Consider the following 24956-nt stretch of genomic DNA (forward strand, 5'->3'; position numbering starts at 1 on the left):
GTCTTATTTTTTAACATAAAACACTTTCAACCTTTCAATTATACAAAATAGTACAATTTTATTTCCCTCAAGTGTGATATTAAAAATGGTTTATAAAACAAAAAAATTGGTTCCCGGCCTATGGGTGAGAACTTTAGAAATGGAAAAAAAAAAAAAAAAAATTATTTGTAATCAATGCTTTAAAGAAGAATGTGATTAAAAAATAGCATATATCTTCTCCATTTCTTAGAAACTTAGGAAGACTCCCTTTTCTTCATTTAAAAAAACCCACTTCCTAATAAGAAAAAATACTTTTTTTTTATTATTAAAACTTTAAAGGGTTTTCCTTCTTTTTTAAAAAATATAGATGCTTACAATCTAATCATGATAATATAAATCATTCGACATCACATAAAATGAGAGGACTCTACATCAAAAAAATGTACTAATTTTTTTTTTTTAAATTTTCAAAATATTATTATTTTGTCAATCTCGTAATATTTTTGGGTGACTTTTAATCGTTGTTACTTGATTAAAAAATTAAATATCTGTAATTTTGAACAATAGTTTTTGCATAAACTTTTAATCATATGAGAAAAAAAAAAACTTTACTAGATAATTTGCTTAAGGTGAGTGAGGATATGAGGAATGAATCAGAAAATAGTGACGGTAACTTGCATGAACCCTATTCTTCGACATGCTCTTCTCAAGAATATGAAAATTTACTATAAAAAGAATAGGAGAAATAGTCTGGGAGACCCCTGTACTTAATATTTTTTGACATTCCGATGTTTATACTTACATGTTTGCCAACTGAACTTCTCTACCCATCAAAATTAAGCATTTTAAACACCTCTCATCCTATGTGGCATTTGACTAACTGTGCGTGTGATACACTCACCTTAGGCGAGTGAGGCCTTGTAAAAAGGCATTAACAGTCAATTTTTGCCTTTTAAAAGCCACCTTCTTCTCCAAACAATAAACCACCATTGTTGAATCAATTTTGAGCTCTATCCCATAATTTTATCTCCAAATTTCTTCCCTACTTTCTTTTCTTTTCTTTTCTGCATCTATTCTTCTTCTCCAGTGCTGTATTTCACGCGTACAACGAGCGTGATGAAGATTTGGACTAAGAAATAATTAAATTAAATAAAAATGAGCTTTTTCTCTTAGCTTTTTTTCCCCGCTCTCTCTCTCTTCAATTTTTTATGTCCAGTTCTTAGAACATGATATCTTCATGTCAACAAATTTTCAATTTAAGCGGCTAACAACCGAAATTACTTCTCAACACCAATTGGGGAAAAGCTAATACCTACCAACTAAAACAAATTAAATCATTATCATCCAAAACTTGGACATCTCTTTCCCGTCCAATTTCCTCAACAATCTTCTCAAAAAGTTGTACTTAAAGCAATGAGGTGTCATCCATAGAAATGGATCATCAAATTTTTTCTCCCACTTTTTGATCAATTTAATTTTCGATCTCAATTCTTTTTCTTTATTCTTTTTAATTTTGTTTCTATGATATATAAAGTGGAAGAATTGAAAGGGGAGAGGAGGAAGAACATGAAGAGAGAGAAAAGAGATGGGAGGAAGAAATAAATGGGGGAAGGGATTAGGGTATTAGTGTTTTAAGTTTATTTTTATTTTATTTTCATTTTTTATTATTTGATTTTAATTATTTTTAATCTGTCATATGGCATGGCACCTACACATTGTTATTTTTTGGACGTGGCAGCCAACATGAAGGCGTTTAAACAACACGCACAATGAGCAAGCCGAAAAAAGTGTTTAAAATGCTCAGTTTTAATGGGTAGAGGGGTTCAGTTCGCAAACAAATAAGTACAAACACCGGGATGTCAAAAAATGTTAAGTACAGGGATCTCCCAAACTATTCCGTCAAAAAGAATACACATTTTTTTGCGCGGATTGCCCTAATTTTGGGGTGTTCTTTAAATTTTGCCATTCATATTTGTGGTCTTTAAATTTTGCCCCCTATATTACTGGTCTTTAATTTTGCCCTTCGCATTCCAATCCTAAGTTTCGCGCAGAAATCATGAGGTTCTGGGTTCGAACCCTGCTCAAGCATAAATTTTTTTTAAAAAAAAAAAAAAATCTCAAGGCAAGGTTTGGGTCGAGTGTATGCGGACCGGCATCGTTTGTTAAGGAATAATCAAGTTATCCGACCCGGCATACTCATGCCTTATGGGCAGACTTGGCATAAGTATGCCGGGTCCAGCATAACTTTGGTTATTCCTTAATAAGTGTATGCCAGGTCCGGCATACTTATGGGCAGATTTTTAGTTAAGCCTTAACTAAAAGTTTTTTCCTAGTTATGCCTTATGGGGCAGACTTTTAGTTAAGGCATAACTAAAAATATGCCCCATAAGGTATAACTTTTCCTTAAGATATAAACTTTGCCTTATAAGGTAAACTTTTAATTCTGCCTTAAGGAAAAGGTTCGCCTTATGGGCATACTTTTAGTTATGTCTCATGGGGCAGACTTTTAGTTAAGGCATAACTAAAAAGTTATGCCCCTAAGGCGGAACTTTTTCTTAAAGCATAAACTTTGCCTTATAAGGCGGAACTTATAGTTATGCGGGGTTCGGCATAACTTTAGTTATTCCTTAAGGAAAAGTTTCGTCTTATGGGGCATACTTTTAATTATGTCTTATGAAGCACACTTTTAGTTGTGCCTTTAACTAAAAGTTTACTTTGAAAAGTAAAAAAAAAAAAAAAAAAAAAAAAATATATATATATATATATATCGCTTTCAAGGCAAAATTTCTACCCCATCAATTTTTAAAACTTTTGTGTTAAAATAACTAAAATTTAAAAATTACAAATATGAGAAAAATTTAAAAATACCAAAAGAATATATTACAACAACAACGTGTCAATGAAACTTCTAATTTTGTTTCAAAATTTCTCAAATACTCAACAGCTAGTGAATTAGCTTGAGACAAGAGAGTTTATACTTCTATGTCGTTTTTAGCGAAGGGCAAAATTTAAAAATTATAATATGACTAAGCAAAATTTAAATTATTTTACCCCAAAAGAATATATAACAACAACAACGTGTCAATGAAACTTCTAATCAAGCCCATAGTTTGCAAATACCACATTTCTCAAATACTCAACAGCTAGTGAATTAGCTTCAGACAAGAGAGTTTATACTTCTATAGTATTTTACAACTCTTGGCCACCTTTAAAAGGCAAATTACTATTTACACCCGATATTTCACCAAAGCCCAGTTCTGCTAAAACCCATTTTAGTAGTCAAAATTGCAGTTGTTCCTCGATCGACTTGTCACATCATTGCTAAATGAAAACCTAAGAACACATTTCACCTAACTACAAATAAATGTATGAAAGATACATATTTTGCATGATGTTGATTTAGCTTAAACACCAATTGAAGTCTTAAAAACAGGTTTTCATTGGTCCAACCATTTGTCAGCAAATCAGCGCCCTCCATTGTCCTAGACTTTTGAATCCCTTGACACCCCTGAATTCAATAACACAAAAAAAAAAAAAAAAAAAAAAATGAGAAACTCAATCAGCAAAATGAGAATAAAGGTCAAAAAAAAAAAAAAAAAAGTTAAGTGGGGATCCAAGGTTTGTGTTTGTGTGTGTGTTGTTGGTGGGGGGGTGGGGGGGGGGTGCCTTAGGGGTGAGTAGGCGCAGGTTAGCAAACACAGTGAGGTTTTGCTAAAGTGCGCCAACAAGAGAAAGTTTGGATAAAGATTTTTGACCTCTTATTTTGTGATTTCCAATAGGAACTCAGCCTCTCATCCAGCCTTTGCTTGGCTTCTCTTGCAACTTCACCTAACTTCTCATCTTCATATTCTTGGCTTGTTGCACTTCTTTCCTGTTCATTAAAAAAAAAAAAAAAAAACACAATAATTTTAGTTTCATGCAATTTCAAACACAAAAATCTAATCTTGAATAGATCCATAGAGGCAAATTTAATATGATAGGTTGAATGATTATGATCTTATTAATTATATGTATAAACGGATAGATTGATACACGAAATATTTTGTATTTATGGAGGGCTCGAGAAAGGACTGCACCCCAAAAGGGTCCGATTTAATTTGTATTATGCCATCAATTACAAACACAAAAATCTTAAAACTTGAACCTATATCCATAGAGGCGAATCCAATAGCTAAAATTGGCGGATTCAGAATGAGTGTGATAGTATTATAGGTATATATTTTAAATATTTTTAGTTAATGTATATATAGTTCTCGAGCAAAAAATAATAGATTCAACCACAGATTTTGTCCTAAGATTCATCTGTTCAAGTACATTTAATCCAATCAGACAAAAAAGGCACAATATATGGGGCGAAAGAACTTGACATAGAGCCTGTTTGGACATATATACATAATAATAGTAGGTATTTTAACTTATTTTTTTTTTAGTGAAGGGCCTAATTATTTTTTTTGACTTATTTTTCAAATGGTTTTTAAACCCACCCTTCGATTACAATGCTCATATATACATAATATAATATTTTAGTGAAGGGTGTTCAACTGACCCACCCTTCGATTACATGAATAGAAGTAATTAATACCTTGGAAAGTCTTGAAGTAAGGTTATGTTCATGGCTGCTTGTGTATAGACAAAGAAAAGACCTTCTTGTGGATGAAGATGTATTAGATGATGAATCTAACAAGCCACTGTTTTGATGAAATTTTCTTCTTCTAGCACATTCAACACCAGCAAGCATTCCTGCCATTTTTAATCTTAAGACTCAAGCAAGAAAGAAATATGAATATATGTTTTGTTTTCTCTTTCATTTGTCAAATGTTTAATAGAGTTGATTCAATAGAAGTACAGTGGGAAGGTGGTAGGAAGGATGTGGGAAACTTCACAAGACTTTGGTTCAATTTTTTATTGCTTCTTAGACTATACTACTAGTATATTTTCCATCATTAGTCATTTTGTATGACTTTTAAACTGTATATTCTCCATCTTTGGTCTTCGTGAGTATGGAAGATAATTCCAATATAACTTCAGCAGTGTCCATTTTTCATAGGTTAAGGCAAAAAATAAATAAAAGAAAACATGTTTGGTATGAGTTCTCAAAAAATAACAAGAAAGAGAATTTGGGCCAGATATGCCCCAATGAACTTTTGGGCTTCTTAGAGTGCGAGAAAGATGGGCCAAGAAATAGATACGTTTTGTTTTACGGGCTAAGCAAATGACATATTTTCCCTTACAATATAACCGATGTATTTTTTGACTACGCAAGCAGTTCTAACGATCATGTATGATTTGTGAGTAATTCAACATGACAGTTAAGTTACATACAACATGACGTTGTACTGATTTCCATGAGCTGTACTTTTTTCCTCCTTTATTTGTTGCTTGTAGATCATGATGATCCAGTGTGATATGTGAGTAACCCAACAAGACAGTTAGGTTAAATATAATATAAAGTTATACTGATATGTCACGTCTTTCATGCCACATTTCGGAAATGTATTTTTTCCCTCTTTTTTTTTGTTTTGTTTGTATCCTTAAAAACATGCCGATCTGATATGATTTGTGAGTAATCCAACTGTCGAGATAGCTAGATTTTATATAGCATGAAATCATACCGGTCTATTCATGACTTGCATGTCACAAACTCACAATTTACTGATTTGGATTCCGCTTGTTGGTGCCTCACCAGCTCTCTTGCTCAACTTATTAGTCCAGCATTTTTTTATCAAACTTAAACGATGAATTATGTACAGATATCGAAATTAAGGATACTAATCCCAATGTATCCCTTTTGTGCAAATCACCCCGAAATATATTTGGCCAAGTTGTTAAAATTAACTATTGGGCTAAAACATAGGCCCAACTCTGTTTAAAAGCAACGGGACCACGTGAATACTCCAATCTTCTCCATCTATATATGGATTTCTGTCTCTCTATCTATACTTGTATAACATGGCCACATGGTAGACTAAATTACATTTGGGCTACACATGAAGCCGTGTGGTATAATCTATAAACTATGGACTTTTATTTTTTCATTCAAATTTTACTTGAAAAATCAGGCTCTCCTTTTAATTTGAATATTATGTATTTGCCCTTCCTATTTAAGCAATGTCTATGTTGCCTTAATATTTCCAACTCCCTAAATTTAAGTGGTCGTATTATTTAGCAAATTTATTCTCCTCATTAAACATCCATGTTTTAGGCTTCTCCAAGCATAAATAACACTGTATGTTTATATGTGCAAAATTATTACCCGTTTTAGCCCATATTTTATTTATTACCTGAAGAGGCCCATATTTGTGTCATTGTCAACACTTATTTCTCTCTCTCCACCCGTTCTCTCTCCCCTCTCTAATGTCTCATTCTTAACTAGATTCAAACGGCCAGATCTGGCCCAAGTTCATCATCATACTCAGAATAAGTTAATGTCACATTCTTAATCAAATTCGAATGACAGGTCTGAAAGAAGAGAGAGACATCGCCAGAGAAATGTTTTCCGGCCAGATCCATCACTGGCAGATGGAGAAAAGGAGTGACATCATCGAAGAATCTTTTTCTGTCAGGTTCATCAAGAATTTTTTGTTGAACTTTCAAATTTGAGATTTAAATTGGAAACCATTTTGGATTTATGACATCTTCTTCTTATTCTTCTTCTCGGATGCGGTGAATTTGACATTGAAATGGAGATTTAATGGTGGATAATAGGTGCTTTCTAGCGTAAATGTGAATAGTCCATGTTTATACACACATATACAATGTAGATACATTGATTAAACATTATATATACAGGTGTACAAATTTATATAATTGTGTATAACTCTGTACAATATTGTATAATTGTGTATATACACCATCGTATAAGAGTGTATCTATACTATATTTAGTGTATAATTGTGTATAAGAATGTATATGAGTTTTTTAAGCTCAAGAAAATAGTATTTTTTTTTTCCTTTTTGGTGAATTTCAGAACAAATAAGTATGAAAAATAAAAATATGACACAAAAATAAAATGAAACAAAAAAAGTGATCTGATTTAGGAATGAAAAAACGAAAATAAGAAAAAAATCATCAAACTGCTGGTATGAGCGTAGATGAAATGAGAGAGAAGAAAACTTTGGACAGAAACGGTGAAATCTGTAGATTGCTGAACAAATCTGAGTTTTGGGCATTTGGGCTATATTTTATAAGGCTACAAGATCGTAATTTTTTAATTTGGCTATGTAAATGTAATATACTGTTCTAAGTTGTACTTTTATGAAATTTCCCCAAAATTTATTATGAAGATGAACTAGGTAAGGGATACGTCTTGGATTTTGGGGCCACCATTTATTAGTACAATGTAAAATACTAAAAAGTTCTAAGATCGTTCTTAAGCTACACTGCTTTAAATCTCTATTTCCTGGATTGCATTCTCCTGTACAGGCAAATCTTTGTCATGTTTGTGACCTTAATTTGTCAAAAAGTATGTGTACTGCCTTTTCCAAATGTGAATAGTAGTCGCTTTGTTGACTTTCAATATATATCTATAATCTTCAATAATAACTCTTAGAGAATAAAATTGTATGTCGTCTTATTTAATAAGCTTGATACCAAGTGAGCTATTCGTTTCGTTTTTTCAATCATTATATCCCATTGTTTTTGCTAATTGTAACCCTTGTTTGATGCTCCACAATTTTGTGATGAGCATGCCGTTCAGCGTGAAGAAGCTAAAGCAAATAACTTATGATCATTGATTTTGAACGCCCTATTTGTCACTTGTAATGAATTATTTTTATTTTAAAAAAAAATTAGTACTTTAAATGGAAAAGTAGAACATTTTTATATAAATAAATAAAAGGGAAAATGTTTTAATGATGATTCCAACGGTTGAGTATTATTTTAGGAAATAGAAATAGTTATTTGGATTGAAAAAAAAACAAAAACAAAAACTTTTAAAAGATCTGATATGAAGTGAAAATATCCCCATAGAAATAGATAAAACTCAAAAAAAAACCCTTCACAATTCACATGCTCCACCCAACTTTCTTTCACTCCCAAGCTTTACACACTCCAATGGAAGATATAGACGAATTCAGCATACCCACATCACCACCTCCATATTCTCTCAAACAAAAACTCAAGAACACCCTTTGCTTCTCTTGCTGTTTCCCCCACAACCACCACCCTCCTCCTCTTCCTCCTCCGTCGTCCTCAGATGAAAAGCCTTCTCTAGTCTGGATCAAACCTAACATCAAGGACAAGTGCCGCACGATCAGCAACTTCATCAGTAACGGGAATGGAAATCGTTATAAAAGGCATTCATCGTCTGCTGAGTTCCGTTATGATCCATTGAGTTACGCCTTGAATTTCGAAGATGGATATGGAGATGAAGAAACCGCTTTCAGGAATTTCTCTTCTAGACTCCCCCACTCCCCGCCACCGCCTGTGAAGCCTCTGGCTGTCGTTGCGGCTGCTGGTTTATGAGTAGTGGCCAAGCGTCTAGGGGTATAGTCTGCGTACATCCTACCCTCCTCAGACTCTACTTATGAGATTACACATAGGGTTACTGGTGAGGGTTTGTTTGTTCTCGTTCTTTTGGAGTATTTGTTCTAGTATTTTCTGCAAATATATTATAATAGGGAATATATCATGAAATTTACACACTTTCTGAGCATGGTTTTTTTTGTACATATATGAAACTTTTTGGATCTTGCCTTTAGAATTATTTTATCCCCACCCCTTCCGATTTAAATGTCTTATTTGCTTTTTGTTTTTTCTTGTCCCAAAAAGAGTATATCTTTCTATATTTAGTAAGTTGACAATTTCAAACAACCTTCTGGTTGATGAGTAACGCCCGAGAGTATATTGAAAATAGTCTTTGTATCTCACAAAGATAGGAATAAGGTCTGTGTACTATTCTTTCCAAACCCTACTTGTGGAATTATGCTAGGGTTTGATATTGTTGTTGTTAGGTGGTGGTTACTAGTGAGTGTTTGTTTGGTTTCGTTTTTTTGGAGTATCAGTTCTAGTATTGTTGTTGTTTTGTTTATATTTCTGCAAATATATCATAAAATTACACTTTTTGAGCTTGATTTTTGTACATAGGTGGAACTTTTGGATCTTGCCTTTAAAAAAGATTCTTCGTACTACTGTTTGCAACATAAAATTGGACAGAGAGTGTATCAATTAAACATAATTATTTAATCATGATAAAGTCAATCTCACTAGTTCATTAAAAAAAAAAGTGTGGTGCTCTTTATTTCGAAATTCGAAGTGCTTTCATTCAAAGCCGCTTGAGATCTCTACTTAAAAGTTAAAATGATTTCATCCATTGGATCACATTTTAATAGATGATAGATGTAATAGGATATGTGCTTATAATGGACATTCCTATGTTACTGGCAGAGGCATGGTCACTCTTGTTCAAGGTGTATCGATATTTTTCGTTGAAAAATTATATTTCCTTCGTTTCAATTTAAGTGTTTGGTTTGATTAGGCACAAATTTTAAGAAGGGAGACTTTTAAATATTGTGGTATTAAATTAAAGTATGTATAGTTTTTTAAATCTTGTGGTCTTAAACGTGTCACGTAGGAAGTTGGAATTAGAAGACTTACTAAATATAAGAAGATGCATTCCTTGGGGCAGAATAATAAAAAGAAAATAATACACTTAAATTGGAACGATGGAGTACTATGTGAATAGTTAAAATAATTACGTATATATTATATTTAAGTTTTCTTAACTTTTTTGTATATTTACTTTTTTTTATCAGAATTTGGGATCCATCTTCGGTTACAAATTTGTCTTTTTCGTGAGTTTTTCACTGTTGGAATTTTTTTCGGGGTGGTTGGTACATTGGTAAAATAAATTAATCTTGAAGTGGAAATTGTAATCTTAATTGTTTTGGTGCGGTTAAAATGATTAATAGACAGGACAAATCGTAAAGTAACAAACTACTATGATTATTGATGATTTCTATGAAAGATCTTTCATTTCTACCCCGGTCCCACAGCTAAAAAGATGATTAGATCTCACAAACATGTAAGCCAAGGAATGCTACCTTTATATTCCTTATCCTCATAATACTAAAATATCTTTTTTGAATAAGTAGCAGTTGTTTTTATGAGATATTTCTTAAAGCGGGTTAATGAAAAACGCTAAGAGTTTGTTTGGATGAGTTTATAACTTATAACTTAATTTTTATTATTTTAGCTTAAAACAAATATTTTAAAGCATTTTTTTTAATCTACCCAAACGCCACAAAAATGCTTAAAAGTTATTTTGGATTAAAAGCACGTAAAATAAGTCAATCCAAACAAGCTCTAAAAGAAAATTCGTAACCATCATATATTTGATAATTACTGGTCCGGTTAATTCATTTACCTTATGTAAGTACTATTAAGGATAAATTGTTCCATATTAGAAATTGCTCTTATACCAAAGGCTGAAATTCGAGACCTCAGAATGTGATCTAGTGATCAATAAACTAGGATAGAATATGAGATCTCAAGTTCGAATTTCAGCAGAGACAAAAATTAGGTGACTTTTTTCCATCTACCCAATAATTTGTCAACAGAGTTACTTATATATGTGCTGATATAAGATAGCAGATACCGGATAAAATTAATTGAGATAGCGCAAACTTAATTCATACACCACGTAAACTTAGTTCATACACCACCCTCATTGGAAAAAAGGTACAAGGATTACATCCATAGCACTACATATTTTAATAGTAAAATACTATCTCAATATTAGAGAGGTTATAATTTGCAAAATATTTAAAAAGTGAAAATGAAAAGATAGAAGTTTGCCAGGCAATCAAGTACGTGGTAAATTTGAAGGCTATTAAGACCTTAATTTTGGTAATCTATCATATAGGATTGGCAATTTGGTTTAGAGGCCTAATTCCTAGTTCAAGACTTCAAGTTGGTCTCTTGTCAACATCAAAGGGTATATGTGCTTTCCTCTTCAATTTTACTACGTCTCCTTTAACTATAAAAGTAAGAACAAACTAATAGAAATTTGCCAGAGTATTTCAGTAACATTATGATATGTAGGTTTTGAAGGTAGATGAGATTCTCTGTCACTTTCACTATGGTCTTTAATTACCTGTCCCATGGTAGGTATATGGCATATACAAGGCATAATGCTTTGCCAAAAATGTTTCCCTTTGTATATTGTAATATCTCAACACCAAATATCTTAAAGGGTGTAAAATATATTAGGTTTTACAATAGAAAATATTTGCCAATTTTTGCAATTACTATTGCTCATTTTAATTTTTAATATTTTTTAATGCAAGCTTGGTTCCATCCCTTATCTTTGTATATATTGGTCACTGAGTGGTGGTTTGAGATAATATGGAATACAAAATTCTTTGACACGCTCACATAAGAAAAAAAGGATTTTAAAGTTCTCATATAATGTTCCGAAGTTCAGTTTTTCAATTAAAACTTCAAAACATTATGTCCTTAAGTCTAAACGGTATAATCAAACTTCAGCTTAAACGAGCGTTATGCAATATAAATTTTAGGCTTAATGCATATGAAACACCCTAAATTTGTCCTTTTTTTGTTTTTTTTGTTTTAAAGATCTAAAAAGCACAGTTGCTCCTGTCGAACCCCTGACTGTTCTCGTCATTGTTCTATCAAACCCTGTAAATTTGATTTTTATTAGAAGCAAAAATTAAATTACGGTATGAAGGTGAAATAATATTTTAGACATGTGGTAAGTTATTTTTAAGGTCATGGATGTGTCATTTCTTCTCGCTTTTTCCATCACAAATTAATTGCTTTTTACTCTTTTTTTCCCTCTCAATTGTTGCTAATCTTAGCTAAAAGATAGCATAATTAAATTAAAATATATATATTAGCATGTTGTTATATCAAGATAGAATATTCATGTTTGTATTGATAGACACATGAGGATTTAATTCGAATGACCACGTTAATAACACTTAATTAAAGTGCCAAAATAAAAAGGAAAAGAAGAAGAAAAAAAAAAGGCAAGCTCAGGAGGTTGCATATGCCTTAAGCCTAAATTTTAATTTATTCAACCGATGAATTCCGACTACCATAAGATTAAAAAAAAATAGAACTCAGTTGTTGGTAATTCGAATCTTGGGTAAAAAGCACTAGAAACTACTAGTTTGGCTTTGGTTGGATTAGAAAAAGGCAAAAAATATGGAAAGCAAAATGGTAAATGACCAGGAATAAGATGTTCACAGCATAGCTTTTAGTGATGATGTGAGGGCATGAGTCAGCATCATGATGCCAATTGGGAACCACCCTTGAAAGTTTCATTACAAAAATAAATATCTATAAGGAATAATAATATAATCATCAACTACACTGTAATAATTAAAACAAATCAATGACTTCATCATTATCTCCCCACATTACCAAGCAAACCTTGATTAAAGAAACCAACGAGGGTTGTGATGGAGTGATAATAAATTTGAATTTAGTCAGATGTTTTACTGCGCAAAATCGTCTTTATTACGGTGCGTTTTACCTTGTGAAATAAATTTAAATTTAATCAGATCCAATGTGATAGTCGAACAACAAGTGAAGAAAAAAAGAATTGACTAGAGAGATTACGTTCTATATATTAACAGTTTAAATACTGTAAATTATATTTGTGTATCAGGTTAAATTTATTTATAATTATCGATCAATACACATATCAAGTCTGATTTTATAATCTAAAAACAAGGTAATAACATGCTATAATAGATTAGTTATACAAGTTACATAAAAAAAATTTGGTAACTAGTAATATAAATATTATTTGCAAAATTAGAATATAGTGTTTTATAGAATTCCATGACTTTACTCATTCATAGTTGTTCAAGCAGAATTACCGGGGGAAAAGTTACAATATAGATAGGTTATAAAATTTTACGTATTTTTTCTTCTTCTTTTTTTATAAAAGCAGAAGCCATCAGACTTGTGTAGATAAAATTTTATGTATATATATTACATGTTGAATTTTTTATTTTTTCGTAATATTTATGTTTTTATATTTTTAACTCACTATGGTGAAAATTTTAGCTCAGGGTCACACACACGGACCCAAAAGAAATATGATAAAGAATATTTACCAAACCCACCGAACTTGATAGTCAAAAATCAGTATAACTCGCATGACTTCATCTTAACATGTGTAGGCAAAGTCTGGACAATTTTGGTGCATGTGTCTTTCCCCTCTTTTGGTGCTTTAAATCCTTGTTTTATTTTACCATAATATTGTAATCATATTATCCGGACATTAATGGAGTCAAACGTGACATCACCTTTACAAGTTACAGCTTTGGATCGTTGTTTTACATGTATTACTAGTTATGCCCGTGCATAGCACGGACCCAACATGACACATATTAAACATTAGATTATAGTTTTCTTTTCATTTTAAAACAAAACGGATTATATGCACTGTTTATTTTTTAAGTTGTTATTTAAATTTTAATTTCCGTCAGCTCAGTGATCTAAATGTTTGTTCTTTCAAATGTCCGTACTAACTCTTATGTTAGGAATCAGGTCGAAACGTTCACTTAAGATCATCTAAAAAGGCAAAAATATCACAAATATGTCAACCAGAACTATTATATTACCTATAAACTAAAATTTTGAAGGAACTTTCATAAAATAATTCAATAATAGGGCATAAAGGCATTCATAGTGTAATCATATACGTGAGAAGTTTTAGCAAGTGTTTAAATTGTTGAGGGGCAAAAAAATGAAAGTGCTAGTTCTATGCATTTGCGTTGCATACTGTACTTGCTAATGTACCATAGTGCTTCCTCCCAGAGAACCTTTTTACGTTTTCCATTATACGTGTGATATCTGTTTTGAAATTTTGATTATTTGATTTGCACCGCATAAAATACTTTCTACCAATTTTTTTCTATTTTGATAATTCAAACTCGAAATCTCTTTAATAATGGTATTAAATTATTTCTTTCCATGATTTAATACCACAATCCAAATTAGGATTCTTTATATTTTAACTTTTTGTTATATATGTTGCCTTCTAATTCTCATTTTTTTTTAGTATAATGTGTAATTGTATAAACTTTGTAGTAACAGAAGTAAAAAGGAAATAACTAATAAGTAGTCTTGATTTAATTATTTTGCAGTAATCAATGATATAACCCATCTATTCCTTGCGTTTCTGAGAATACACGTGCAGTATTTTTTTAATTTGCTGTAATAGTTATGCAAATATAATAGATCAGCAATCATATACACGTGGAAGCAAAGAGTAAACGAAATGAGATAAAATAAAAACAATAATTACCTTTGAAAAGCAGCAAATGCAGTAAGTGACTCAGTGAAAAGTTAGAATTCAAGTGGGGCCCACCATTCAAAAGGGTTAGTAAAAGGGTGATTTGGTCAACACAGCAAAGATTTTATGCAGGTGCTACAGTAATCTATTTTTTCAGCCAATAGAACTGCTTGATTTCGTTACAATTACAGACATACCCTCATGGGTCCATATTACAAAAGGTAGGATTTATTTGACATTTTAGTAAAGATGAGTGGTGTTGAAATGCCCTTGGAATGACGTCGACGATCCTGCTTCAAAAACCCGTGCTTCTATAATAATAGAAATATGATGTTTTATGTTACTTTAATAAATAAAATATTTAAATAAGTGATATTGGTTGTTATCGTTTAATTATGTCGCACACCGAAATTTTGAAAGATAAGCTTATAATATTACAAAGAAAAAATAGGATATGACGTATTATTATTACTTAAACAAAGGGGTAAGGTTAAGAATAAAACAAGAATATTAAATAATAAAGATAAGATGAGAAATGAAAAAGGTAAGATTCAGTCACACCAAATTGATTGTTATATAATAAGTAACGATTTTCACATTCTAATATAATAATGTTTAAATAGTAATCAAAATAAAGATTATATTTAAAATCTGATTCCGCCATCGCTAATAAAACAAAAGAGGGGCATAGGATACGAGTTGTAGTACGTAGTACAAGAGTTGGAAGAATATTTATTGCAAATTGAAGGGACAAGAGCTTGTGGCATTTGCTAATTTGGCCATGAATAATTGTAGCAATTTACCAAGTGTTCCAATTCACCTGTCTTTATTGTCTAGTCCATGTCTCTGCTGCTTTCATGGGTCCATTCCCCATCCTATTAACCATCCTTCACCATCACATAATAGCAGAGGTAAAAAATTTATTGGGGAGTTTAACATCTATATACATAAAAAAAAAAAATTAATCTTATGTATAGAGAGAGCGAGAGATTCTTCGAGAAGGGATATTGTAGGTTCTCTCTAGTTTCCATCCTTCATTACCATCCAATGACGGATGCAAGCTTTTCACCAAGAGGTTTAATATCTATAACATTCAAAAGAAAAGGTCGTCTAGGGCTGGTTCTGGAAAGGGGTCGAAGAGAATGTAGATATTCAAGAGTTATAGACACATAAAAAATTGACTTTATATATAAAGTGTAATTTTTAGCTCTTGCCACCACTTTCCCGTTTTAAGCTATTGAAGACTCTTCTAAACATTGAGCAAGCATTTGGACAATACTTGGTCGAACAAGAAGAAAAAGAAAAAGAGGAGAGATTTGAAGTTGATGCTGATATAGAGTATTTGGATGTCAAAATTATGTCCCTGCATAAATTTCACTTGGAAGAAAAGTTAAAGTATTTTGAATAAAAATCGTTATTTCATTTGAAATACTAAAGTATTTTGAATAAAAATCGTTATTTCATTTGAAATACTCCTTAAACTAATTTTTCAATATTTCATGTGTATTTCAAATAATGAACTATCAACTAATGAAGTTCATTATTGGAAAATTATGATGACCAAATGAATATTCGCAAATAATGAACTTCATTATTGTAATAATCAAATAATAACATATAATGTCAAAAGGAACACTATACATTTTTGTAAGAGGTCGTGAATAATCAGAGCTTTCTACTTGCACCTCATAGGTGATTTACCAAGAGTACAGTGGAAGTGTTTGAAGTTTGGTAACAAAGCTAGACCAAAAGCATGCTTTACTATGTGGTTGTGTCTACAACAAAGGTTATTAACTGCTGATAGGCTGATCAAATGGGGTATAGAGGCTTCTCCAACATGTATTATGTGTCAACAAGAGCCAGAGTCACATGAGCACTTATTTGTTACCTGCCCTGCTGCACAAACACTATGGACGAGAGTCTTGAGATGGAGTAATAATCAGTCATGTATTACTACAACATGGGATGGTTTGTCCGATGGGGAATCAGATATGTTAAGGGAAAGGCTTAGCCTGCACAAGTGTTCAACATGGTTTTTGCTGAATGCACCTATGCTTTGTGGACTGAAAGGAATTAGAGGATATTTGAGAATAAGAGTAGACATGTGGATCAGTTGGCTAAGGACCTGGCTATTTTATGCATAGTACGAGCACCTTCTGGACTTCAAACTCTAATCCATAGCTTCCAGTTTTAATTTTCTGTTTGCCAGAGTTTGTATTGGTAGTTAGAGTTTATCTTTGAGATCTTAACACAGCTGCGGTAGCTTTACTAAACTTGTAATGAACTCTCTTGGTGTTTAATAAAATATGTTAGTTACAAACCAAAAAAAAAAAAAAGAGGTCATGAATGAATTCCACAAGTCTCACATGTAAGTTTTCTCTAATTTCTTTATAGGTTGTAGTTGTCCTTATATTACACATAATAAAAAGAATACGCATTAAAATCATGTTCACTCTGAAATATTGACTATCTAAATCATGATTAACCTCTTGCTTGAGTCTGGAATTCTCATATGAGGCTAGATTGATTGTCAACTAGGAGTCAAACCACCCTTGAACGTTGATTATAAAGAAGCATATATATATATATATATATATATATTATACTAAAAATGAAAAACTCCTACCTTTAAAGTTGGATTACTATTTTGTCCCTGCAGTAAATTAAAGTGTAATAAAATATTTAATTAAATAGTAATCTTAAATTACATAATGACTGAATTAAAAGTTAAACAACATTAATATATATACATTTCAATTGTCAAAAGCCGTTTCTCTATATTGAAACCGTAGTAATCCATTGCTCAATTATTAAAGAGTAGACATTAAGGGTGTGTTTGGTACGAAAGAAAATATTTTCCGGAAAATGTTTTCCAATTTTTCATTTTTGTTTGGTCAAAATTTTTGAAAAATATTTTCTTTAGAAAAACAAGTTCTTCAAAAATGGGAAAAATAACTTCCCTAATCAAAGTAGGGAAAACAACTCCACAATTGACATTTCACCAACCACCCAACCCACCCCCAACCACCAAACCCCAACAACTCCCACAACCCCACGCACCCCTCCCCATCCACCCCCCCCCCCACACCCCCTCCCCCCTCCCCTTCCAAAAAAAGGAATTTATTAAAGTTTTTAAATTATTTTTTTTGGGTTTTCTACACCCATCCCCCTCCAAAAAATATTTTTTTCTTAAAAAAAGTTTTAAAAAGTCTTTTTGTTTGGTTTTTTATACCACCACCGCCCCAACACCTCCTCCAAAAAAAAAATTAAAAGAAAAAGTTTTGATTTTTTTTATAAAAGTTAAATAAAATATATGAAATAGAATTGAGAGGGGTAGGTGGGTGGGAGGGTTGGATAGAGGCGGTGGTATGGGGTGGGGTGGGTGGTGGTGTGGGATGGGGGTGGGTGAAGATAAAGTGGTTGGAGGGTGGTGGTTGCGTGGGGGTTGGAGGGTGGGTGCTTGGTTGGGTCGTGGGCGTGGGGGTGGGAGTGGGAGTTGGTTAGGGGTGGATGGGTGCTTGGCGTGGGTGATGGAGTGGAAGTGGGTGTGGGGATTGGTGTGGTATGGAGTGGTGGGGTTGATGGGGCATGGGTGATATTCTCTGTTTGCTACCAACCAACCGAACATGAGAAAATAAGTAAGAAATTCACTTATTTTCCACTACCAAACCGAACATGAAAAAATAAGTAGAAATTCACTTATTTTCTAAGAACACATTTTCGGAGAAAACATTTTCCTCCATACCGAACACACCCTAAGAAAAAATGAATGCTTGAAATGATCGAGTTTCAGTTTCAAAACTGTCTTTGTTCCTTTTAGCTTCCTACAATTATTACAGACTAATTCATTTCAATCTTTTCATTTCTTTCTTTCAGTTATAAAAATAAATATGACATCGATTAAGTTGACTTTGCCAAAAACCATTCACAATTGGAAAATATTCTTTTCATTTGGCATACCTTGCTTATAATCTACAACACGCACACCTATTATAAGTTTCACATCAGGTAAATTTTTTTGTTTCTGTTACTTTTAATTTGTTGAGTGACCTTTAAGTTTATAGATGTTCCTCTTAATTCTATATATATTTTCATAATTATTATCATGAAACTGAATTTGGTTATATAATTTATCTATGATTTAGTCCTTACTGATAATGATGAGTTCAAGCCATAAAAATGGAATAGCCTTTGATGAGAAGCGCTTTCAAAGTGGAATTTCACGGATCAAATCCAAATTAGTGGGACACTGGATAACGAACAGGGGAGGCTCAAAAATATTGGGGGCCTAAAACTAAACTTTAATAAAAGGCCTTATTTAAAATATATATATATATATATATATATATATATATATATATATATATATATATATATATATATATATATATATATATATATATTGATATCAAAATAAAACTTGATTCATGCTTTATAATTGAAATAATTTGTACTTGAATTTTGGTAATAATAATGATAAAATAATACTACTAAACTACGAAGAGGATTAAAAAAATTAAAAAATTACATCTTACTGAAGAAAATCATACATATTCAGTTAAATCTTTTAACTTGATATCAAAATCAATTTATATTCTATTTTTAAACCACATTTTCCTTAGAATCGTAATTTTTTCCTTCAGTTAATTGTGCAACTACCAATATCTGTAAATTTTATATTCATTCTCTCACAATGATTATTTCATTTAACGGATTTTCTATTTAGTGTTCAGTTTTCTCTCATTTCTATATGCTAAGTTTTTTCAATTACATAAAAAATCAAGAAGATTCAACATATATTGTATATACCTTACAGAAAAATTACCTATCTACATAATTATTAAATGTCATTAACATCCGTTTGACAAGATTAAGGCTTTTTCCTCTCTTCATTTTATCAACCTTTGTCTGTTCACTTTTAAAAGGGTGAAGTTTCAACAATAAAGATGATGAAATATATAATTTACGATCAGTGATAGTAGCAGAAGTTTTACCTTAATAGGTTCCCTATTAAGAATCACACATGGTATTGTACATGTGATTTTTTCCTTTATTATATTTTTTGGGGCCCTAAAAGTTTCTTATATCGCTATAATGCTTCCTTTCTCTCATAAGGGCTGTTTGGAAAGCCTTTGAGGTAATTGGAATTGAGTGTAAAGGGTAATTACTAAAAGCCATTGCTTGACTTGCTTCGCCCTTGAGTCGGCACTGATGACGAATGGGTGTAAAAAAAAGGTTACTTTTTAATCTTATTTTAATTTCTTTTCTTTTTTTTTAATTTATTTATTATTTCTAATATTTAATTCTTTTTAATTTTAAATTTCTTTCTTTTCTAATTTATTTTTTATTTCTATTATTTTTTCGTCATTCTTATTTTTAAAAAATATATTTTTCTTTTTATAGAATTTATATTTATATTAAATGTCAGTGATTAGATTTTTTTAAACACCAAACCAAACCACATTTTACACCAAACCAAACCTTAAAATCGTTTTTCAACCTCGGGTTTTCTTTTTTCCTTCAGTTAAGTCTTGATACAAAACATATAACTTTTACTTTAAATATTTCTTTATCTGTAAATTTATATATTCAGGTGTTTCTTAAGAAAATCACACATTGATTAAAATATTCATTTAACGTTAAAATTATTGCTAATTAACAAGCCATAAAAGAAAATGACCATAATCTAAAAATACTAAATCATGCTAAAATAATTTAATTATATGACAAAGAAAAAAAAAACTTAAGTGTATTTTTACAATTAAATCAATTATGCAAAAATAAAGAATAGATATTCAACATTATTGTCATTTCTAGTGGTAAATTGAATTTCTTTTGTTAGGATTATGATACTTTATTTGAGTTACTAACATCCGATATAAAAATTACCTATCTACTTGAATAATGTAGATAAAAAATTACGAAAAAAATTTAAGAAATATTTATAAATTACTTTACAAATAAATATTTTTATGTATAAAATATTTTAAAAATTGAATACGTAATGTCGGGTTGGTTTGGTTTTGGGACTTTTTAGTTAAAACCAAACCAAACCAATTATTGTTTTTCCACACCAAACATCCCAAACCACTAGTCGGGTTTTTTTTTTCTCGGTTTGACTCGGTTTAAGTTTGTCGATTTACTTTGTACACCCTTTATTCCCGGCCCTTTACTTCTTGTGGTTCCATGTAATTCTCAATTTTTTTTAGTTTTTTATTTTATTCATTTCATCTTCTAATTTTATCATCCTTAATATTAAAAAAAAAAAGAATGAGTCATTAACAAACTTGGCATATAATAAGTGACGTTATTAAAATAGGGTGAAGTTATCTTATATTTTTCCCTTTCAATTAAAGTATTTACTTATGATGTTGAACATATATAATTTGACATAAGAGTATTATGTTAAAAAAAATCAGTGTTATATTTTCGATTTTAAAAATATTTGCTTTAGTACTATTGATTTGTTATTTCACTTTGCATGTTGTTTACCTTAATATAGAATTTCAAACCATTATATTTATAAATAGTCAAAATCACACATAAAAAAGGTATGCTTTTAAGTTTTATAATCATTAATTTGAAATTATAAATCAATTATTTTTTACAATATTAGTTACAAATTTATGATTATATATATTTTGGCAATGTATTATTAGATAACTAATTTAATATCATTTATAAAGGCACATATTTTTTATATATTAATTTTAAATTTTTTATAATTAAATTTATGTTCTCTTAATTTTTCTGACACTTGTAATTACACCGTAATTACATTATAAGTTTCTTATATCGCTATAATTCAATTCCTTGTGGCTTTCCTCAGTTCTAAGAGTTCTTTCCTTCTCTTATTTAATTCTTCTTCAATTGTTGCGTGATTCGTTATTTATTGATGTTCACTAATCGTTGAAGGACCTGCCACATGATCGCGATATCTTTCATGATATAATTATATTTGTACAATTCAAGTAATTTGTTTTCAAAGTTACAAATGAAAGGATTCATATTTTTAAATCACGCAAAGGGTATATGTACAAGTAATTATGATATATATACATCAATTAAATATTTCAACACTTACTATCTCTATCACAAATTGACAATGTTCTACTAGCCATTTTAAGAAAGGTACGCGTTGAATGAATTTTTGTACAATTTTTACAATTTCGATAACCGCTTGATATGTATGCGCCGTAAAAGGGGAGGCTACAATCTCTTTAAAAAGGGCAAAAATTTTAAAGTGAAACATTTGCAACCATATTCAAGATGACTTAACTTCATATTTAAATCATATGTTTTTGGCGATTGTCAAGTTGAATACTTGATATATTGTAAGGATTGCATAATTGAAATCATTAGGCCATTATGTTTCGATATAAAATTTTCAGTATGATTATGCTTTACAATGCTAATAATTATCGATCAAATAGACTCACCATTCATCAGTTTGAGCTTGCATTTTCCCGTTCAATTTCAGTGCAACTCATTGTACACTTATTATAATGTTTTAAACATATTTGTACTAATTATCACTAGTTATATTAAAAGCAGGAACTCCCAAACTTAAAAGTTAAATTAATTAAATATCCTTTTAAATAATCTAAATGTCTTATTTTAAAAATTAAAAAAGAAAAAACTGAACAGTTGCCATACTGAATAATCACAATGGTTGGCAAATCCAATAACACGCTGGCTTGGCTCAATAATAGGGACGTATAGATTATTCATCCGCTGGTGTCTTTTCCAATTAGATATCCTCTCAGTAAAATTGCACTGCCAACTCAAAAAAAATATAGTAACAATGAATACAACAGATTCAACTGAGGATCATCCCAGACTATTCGTTCCTTTCCGCGGCAGGCAAACACGTCTTTCCCTCCGTCCCAATTTATGTGATACACTTTCCATTTTAGTAAAATCACAAAAAAGAATAATATATTTCTTATTCGACAACAATTTAACTTTAAACTTTAACTTTTACGACTTAACGAGATGATCTATAAAGCACACAAATATCTTTTGATTTTAGAGCACGCATTCGAAAATCTTTCCTTTATTTCTTAAACTCCGTATCCAGTCAAACTATATCACATAAATTGTGACGGAGGGAGTACGTTTTTTGACTTCAGTTTCTTTTCTATCAGCGATCTCAAAAAAAAAAAAAAAACTGAAAAAAGTTGAAAATTTTCAAATGTCATGACACTTTGTACAAAGAAGAAATTACTAGACTACTAATTACATGATGAAAATAATGAGGAGAAAATTCAAAAAAAAAAAAAAAAAAAAAAAAAAGAGTATTACGACGATTAAGGAGTAAACAAATAATGTCTAACAATTTAGATTTTCTACATATAATTAAAAAAAAAAATGAGGACAACTGTCATTTTGTTCAGGGTTGCAATTAATTAATCTATACCTTCAGTGGCGGCAGATGATATGAAGAAAGGACATATCACGCAAAAGAAGATTTATAATAGGGAAATCTTGCACGAAATCAACCGATTTGCTCATCTATCTTAATTTATGCAGCCTTGCACAAACATATTGTATGGTAAATCTTCTTATACGTCTTTGTGTATTCTCCTTAAAGCAAATTCAGCCAATTCTCTTTCATGAAAAATTACAACACAGTGATCATTTCCTTAAATCGTTTCATCCCAAAAAAATTCCCAAGTTAATTCTATTAAACCATCTTTTTCTTATTGGATTGAGTTATTGTTGTAGAAGGAATGTACAATTTTGATTTCTTGAGTAACCATTTTACCTGGATTTTTTTTTTTTAATTTAAGTATTTGTACCGTGTGAGAAAATTACTATTCTAAAGATAGTTTTCTCGAAACATCTTGCTTACATAAATCTCATAAGTGTAGTCAAAATTCTCTTACACAATTTTACTCCTTGGATTATATATTTTAATATTGCTACTACAAAAGTACAATATATGTGCTAGCTACACGTGAATAGTATCGGAAAACAAACAAAAAGAAGAACTTTATGGTTCAAGTTGTTTGATTCCAATCAGGATGAAGCAAACATGGGTAATAAATAGTATTAGTTGTTGGAATAATCACAGCCTTGTATTACAAAAAACATGCAACAATTTTTACACTAACAAGATTTGATATTCTATTAGAAAAAGAGTATCGGTGCGTTATTTTGAAATCAGGATTCCAATACATCAAGTTTTGATATTCATGCGAGATTAGGAAAAATTTGTTATTTTCTGTACTTTGATTATTTTATTTTATCTGTGATAGCTACTTAGCTTTCTTTGCAAACTACTTCAAATGGGCTTAGTCGGCACCGTTATTTTCATTTTCATATCGCTTTGAATTTATTGGCCTTATCGGCCTCTCTTTTTATGCTTTATTGGTAGGGTCTTTCGAAAAAACGTCCTTGGTAGGAGTAAGGTACCGCGTACACTCTACGCTTTCCGGACCACGTTGTGGGATTTCCTGGTTGTTGTTGTTGTTGTTGTATTAGGAAAATCTGTCATAATGTTCACGAGATACAAGATTCTGATTTCTTTCTTCTAAAATGGTGATTAGCAAAGATTTGGTGCTATCAATATCGGGTTTAAAAATGAATCTCTTTTCATATTCGTTCTAAAAAAAAAAAAAAAATCACGCATGCTTAGGATTTATAACAACAACAACATACCCAGTGTAATCCCACAAGTGGGTGTTGGAATACTTAGGATTTATAACGACGATAAATAACACAAAGTCAAACAATCGCAAATGTTCGATTGTATTTGTCATAACATATTCACACAACGTCAATTTACATTGCACTTTTAAGAAGGATATAAATGTTGACATCATAATCCTCATCATGACAGAAAAAATATAACATTTGAAAGGAACAAGCATCAGGAATATCATCTATAAGGAGGTATTATGTTAGATACGCTTCATTGCATGCCCGTACCTCATAAAAATCAAAATAAGTAATTAAAGATGGATGTATATATTTAATCAAACATTGATTAATTATATGTTTTTCGTAGGTTCCGACTATACCAAATCATTTTAACCTCAACAAACAAGTCATCACACCACGATCCACATTAATCACTTAAATAAACTTGTATTTTACTCTTTTATGTGTAATTATTTATTCAAATTTTATTTTGATAATATTGAATTATTTTACAAGATCGTGTGCTACATGAATCGATATACACGTGCAACATACGTGTCGAGAAACTAGTTATACTATAATTATTACTATATTACATTAACCATAAGAGCTTAACTTTTGTACAATAATAATGTAGTAGAGTTCTACGCTATTAATAGTTAAAATTACCTACAATAACAGGTAAGTATCTATAACAGACCTAATACGATGACCTAATAATATTCTAAAGAGAAATAACATATTATAACAAATAAAAAATACGCTAATAGTAAAAAGAAAATTTGTTTTTTTTTTTTATGCATATAAGATAAATATTACAATAGATTAGTGACGTCATCATTACCTTTCCACATTAAAAAGGCCCCATACACTGCTAGTCAATTGTCCATACAATGTTTACGATGTCACTTTAGTATATCTTAGAAAAAAATGGGCAGGACAAATTTGGTTCTTGCCTTTTTTCCCTCGAGGACTATAAATCATAAAGTAGTGCCTTATTTAATTCTGCCATATCCAGACACAAAAAGCAATCAAGGATGACATCATATCGCCCATACCATTT

General features: G+C 30.8%; 2 protein-coding genes across 2 annotated transcripts; one reads left to right on the top strand and one right to left on the bottom strand.

Moving 5' to 3' along the window:
- Positions 1-3060: 3060 nt before the first annotated feature.
- Positions 3061-4919, bottom strand: LOC132040404 (uncharacterized). The gene is made up of 3 exons (XM_059431038.1): positions 4562-4919; positions 3735-3850; positions 3061-3487 (listed from the first exon to the last, which is right to left on the bottom strand). Exons 1-3 carry the CDS (start codon positions 4724-4726, stop codon positions 3436-3438), a joined length of 333 nt encoding a protein of 110 aa, XP_059287021.1. The 5' UTR covers positions 4727-4919; the 3' UTR covers positions 3061-3435.
- Positions 4920-8031: 3112 nt separating this feature from the next.
- Positions 8032-8442, top strand: LOC132039174 (uncharacterized). Its single transcript, XM_059429717.1, has one exon. The coding sequence runs from the start codon at positions 8032-8034 to the stop codon at positions 8440-8442; it is 411 nt and encodes a 136-aa protein (XP_059285700.1).
- The last annotated feature ends 16514 nt before the right edge of the window (positions 8443-24956 follow it).

The sequence above is a fragment of the Lycium ferocissimum genome, chromosome 12, assembly GCF_029784015.1.
Source record: "Lycium ferocissimum isolate CSIRO_LF1 chromosome 12, AGI_CSIRO_Lferr_CH_V1, whole genome shotgun sequence".
Lineage (NCBI taxonomy): Eukaryota > Viridiplantae > Streptophyta > Magnoliopsida > Solanales > Solanaceae > Lycium > Lycium ferocissimum.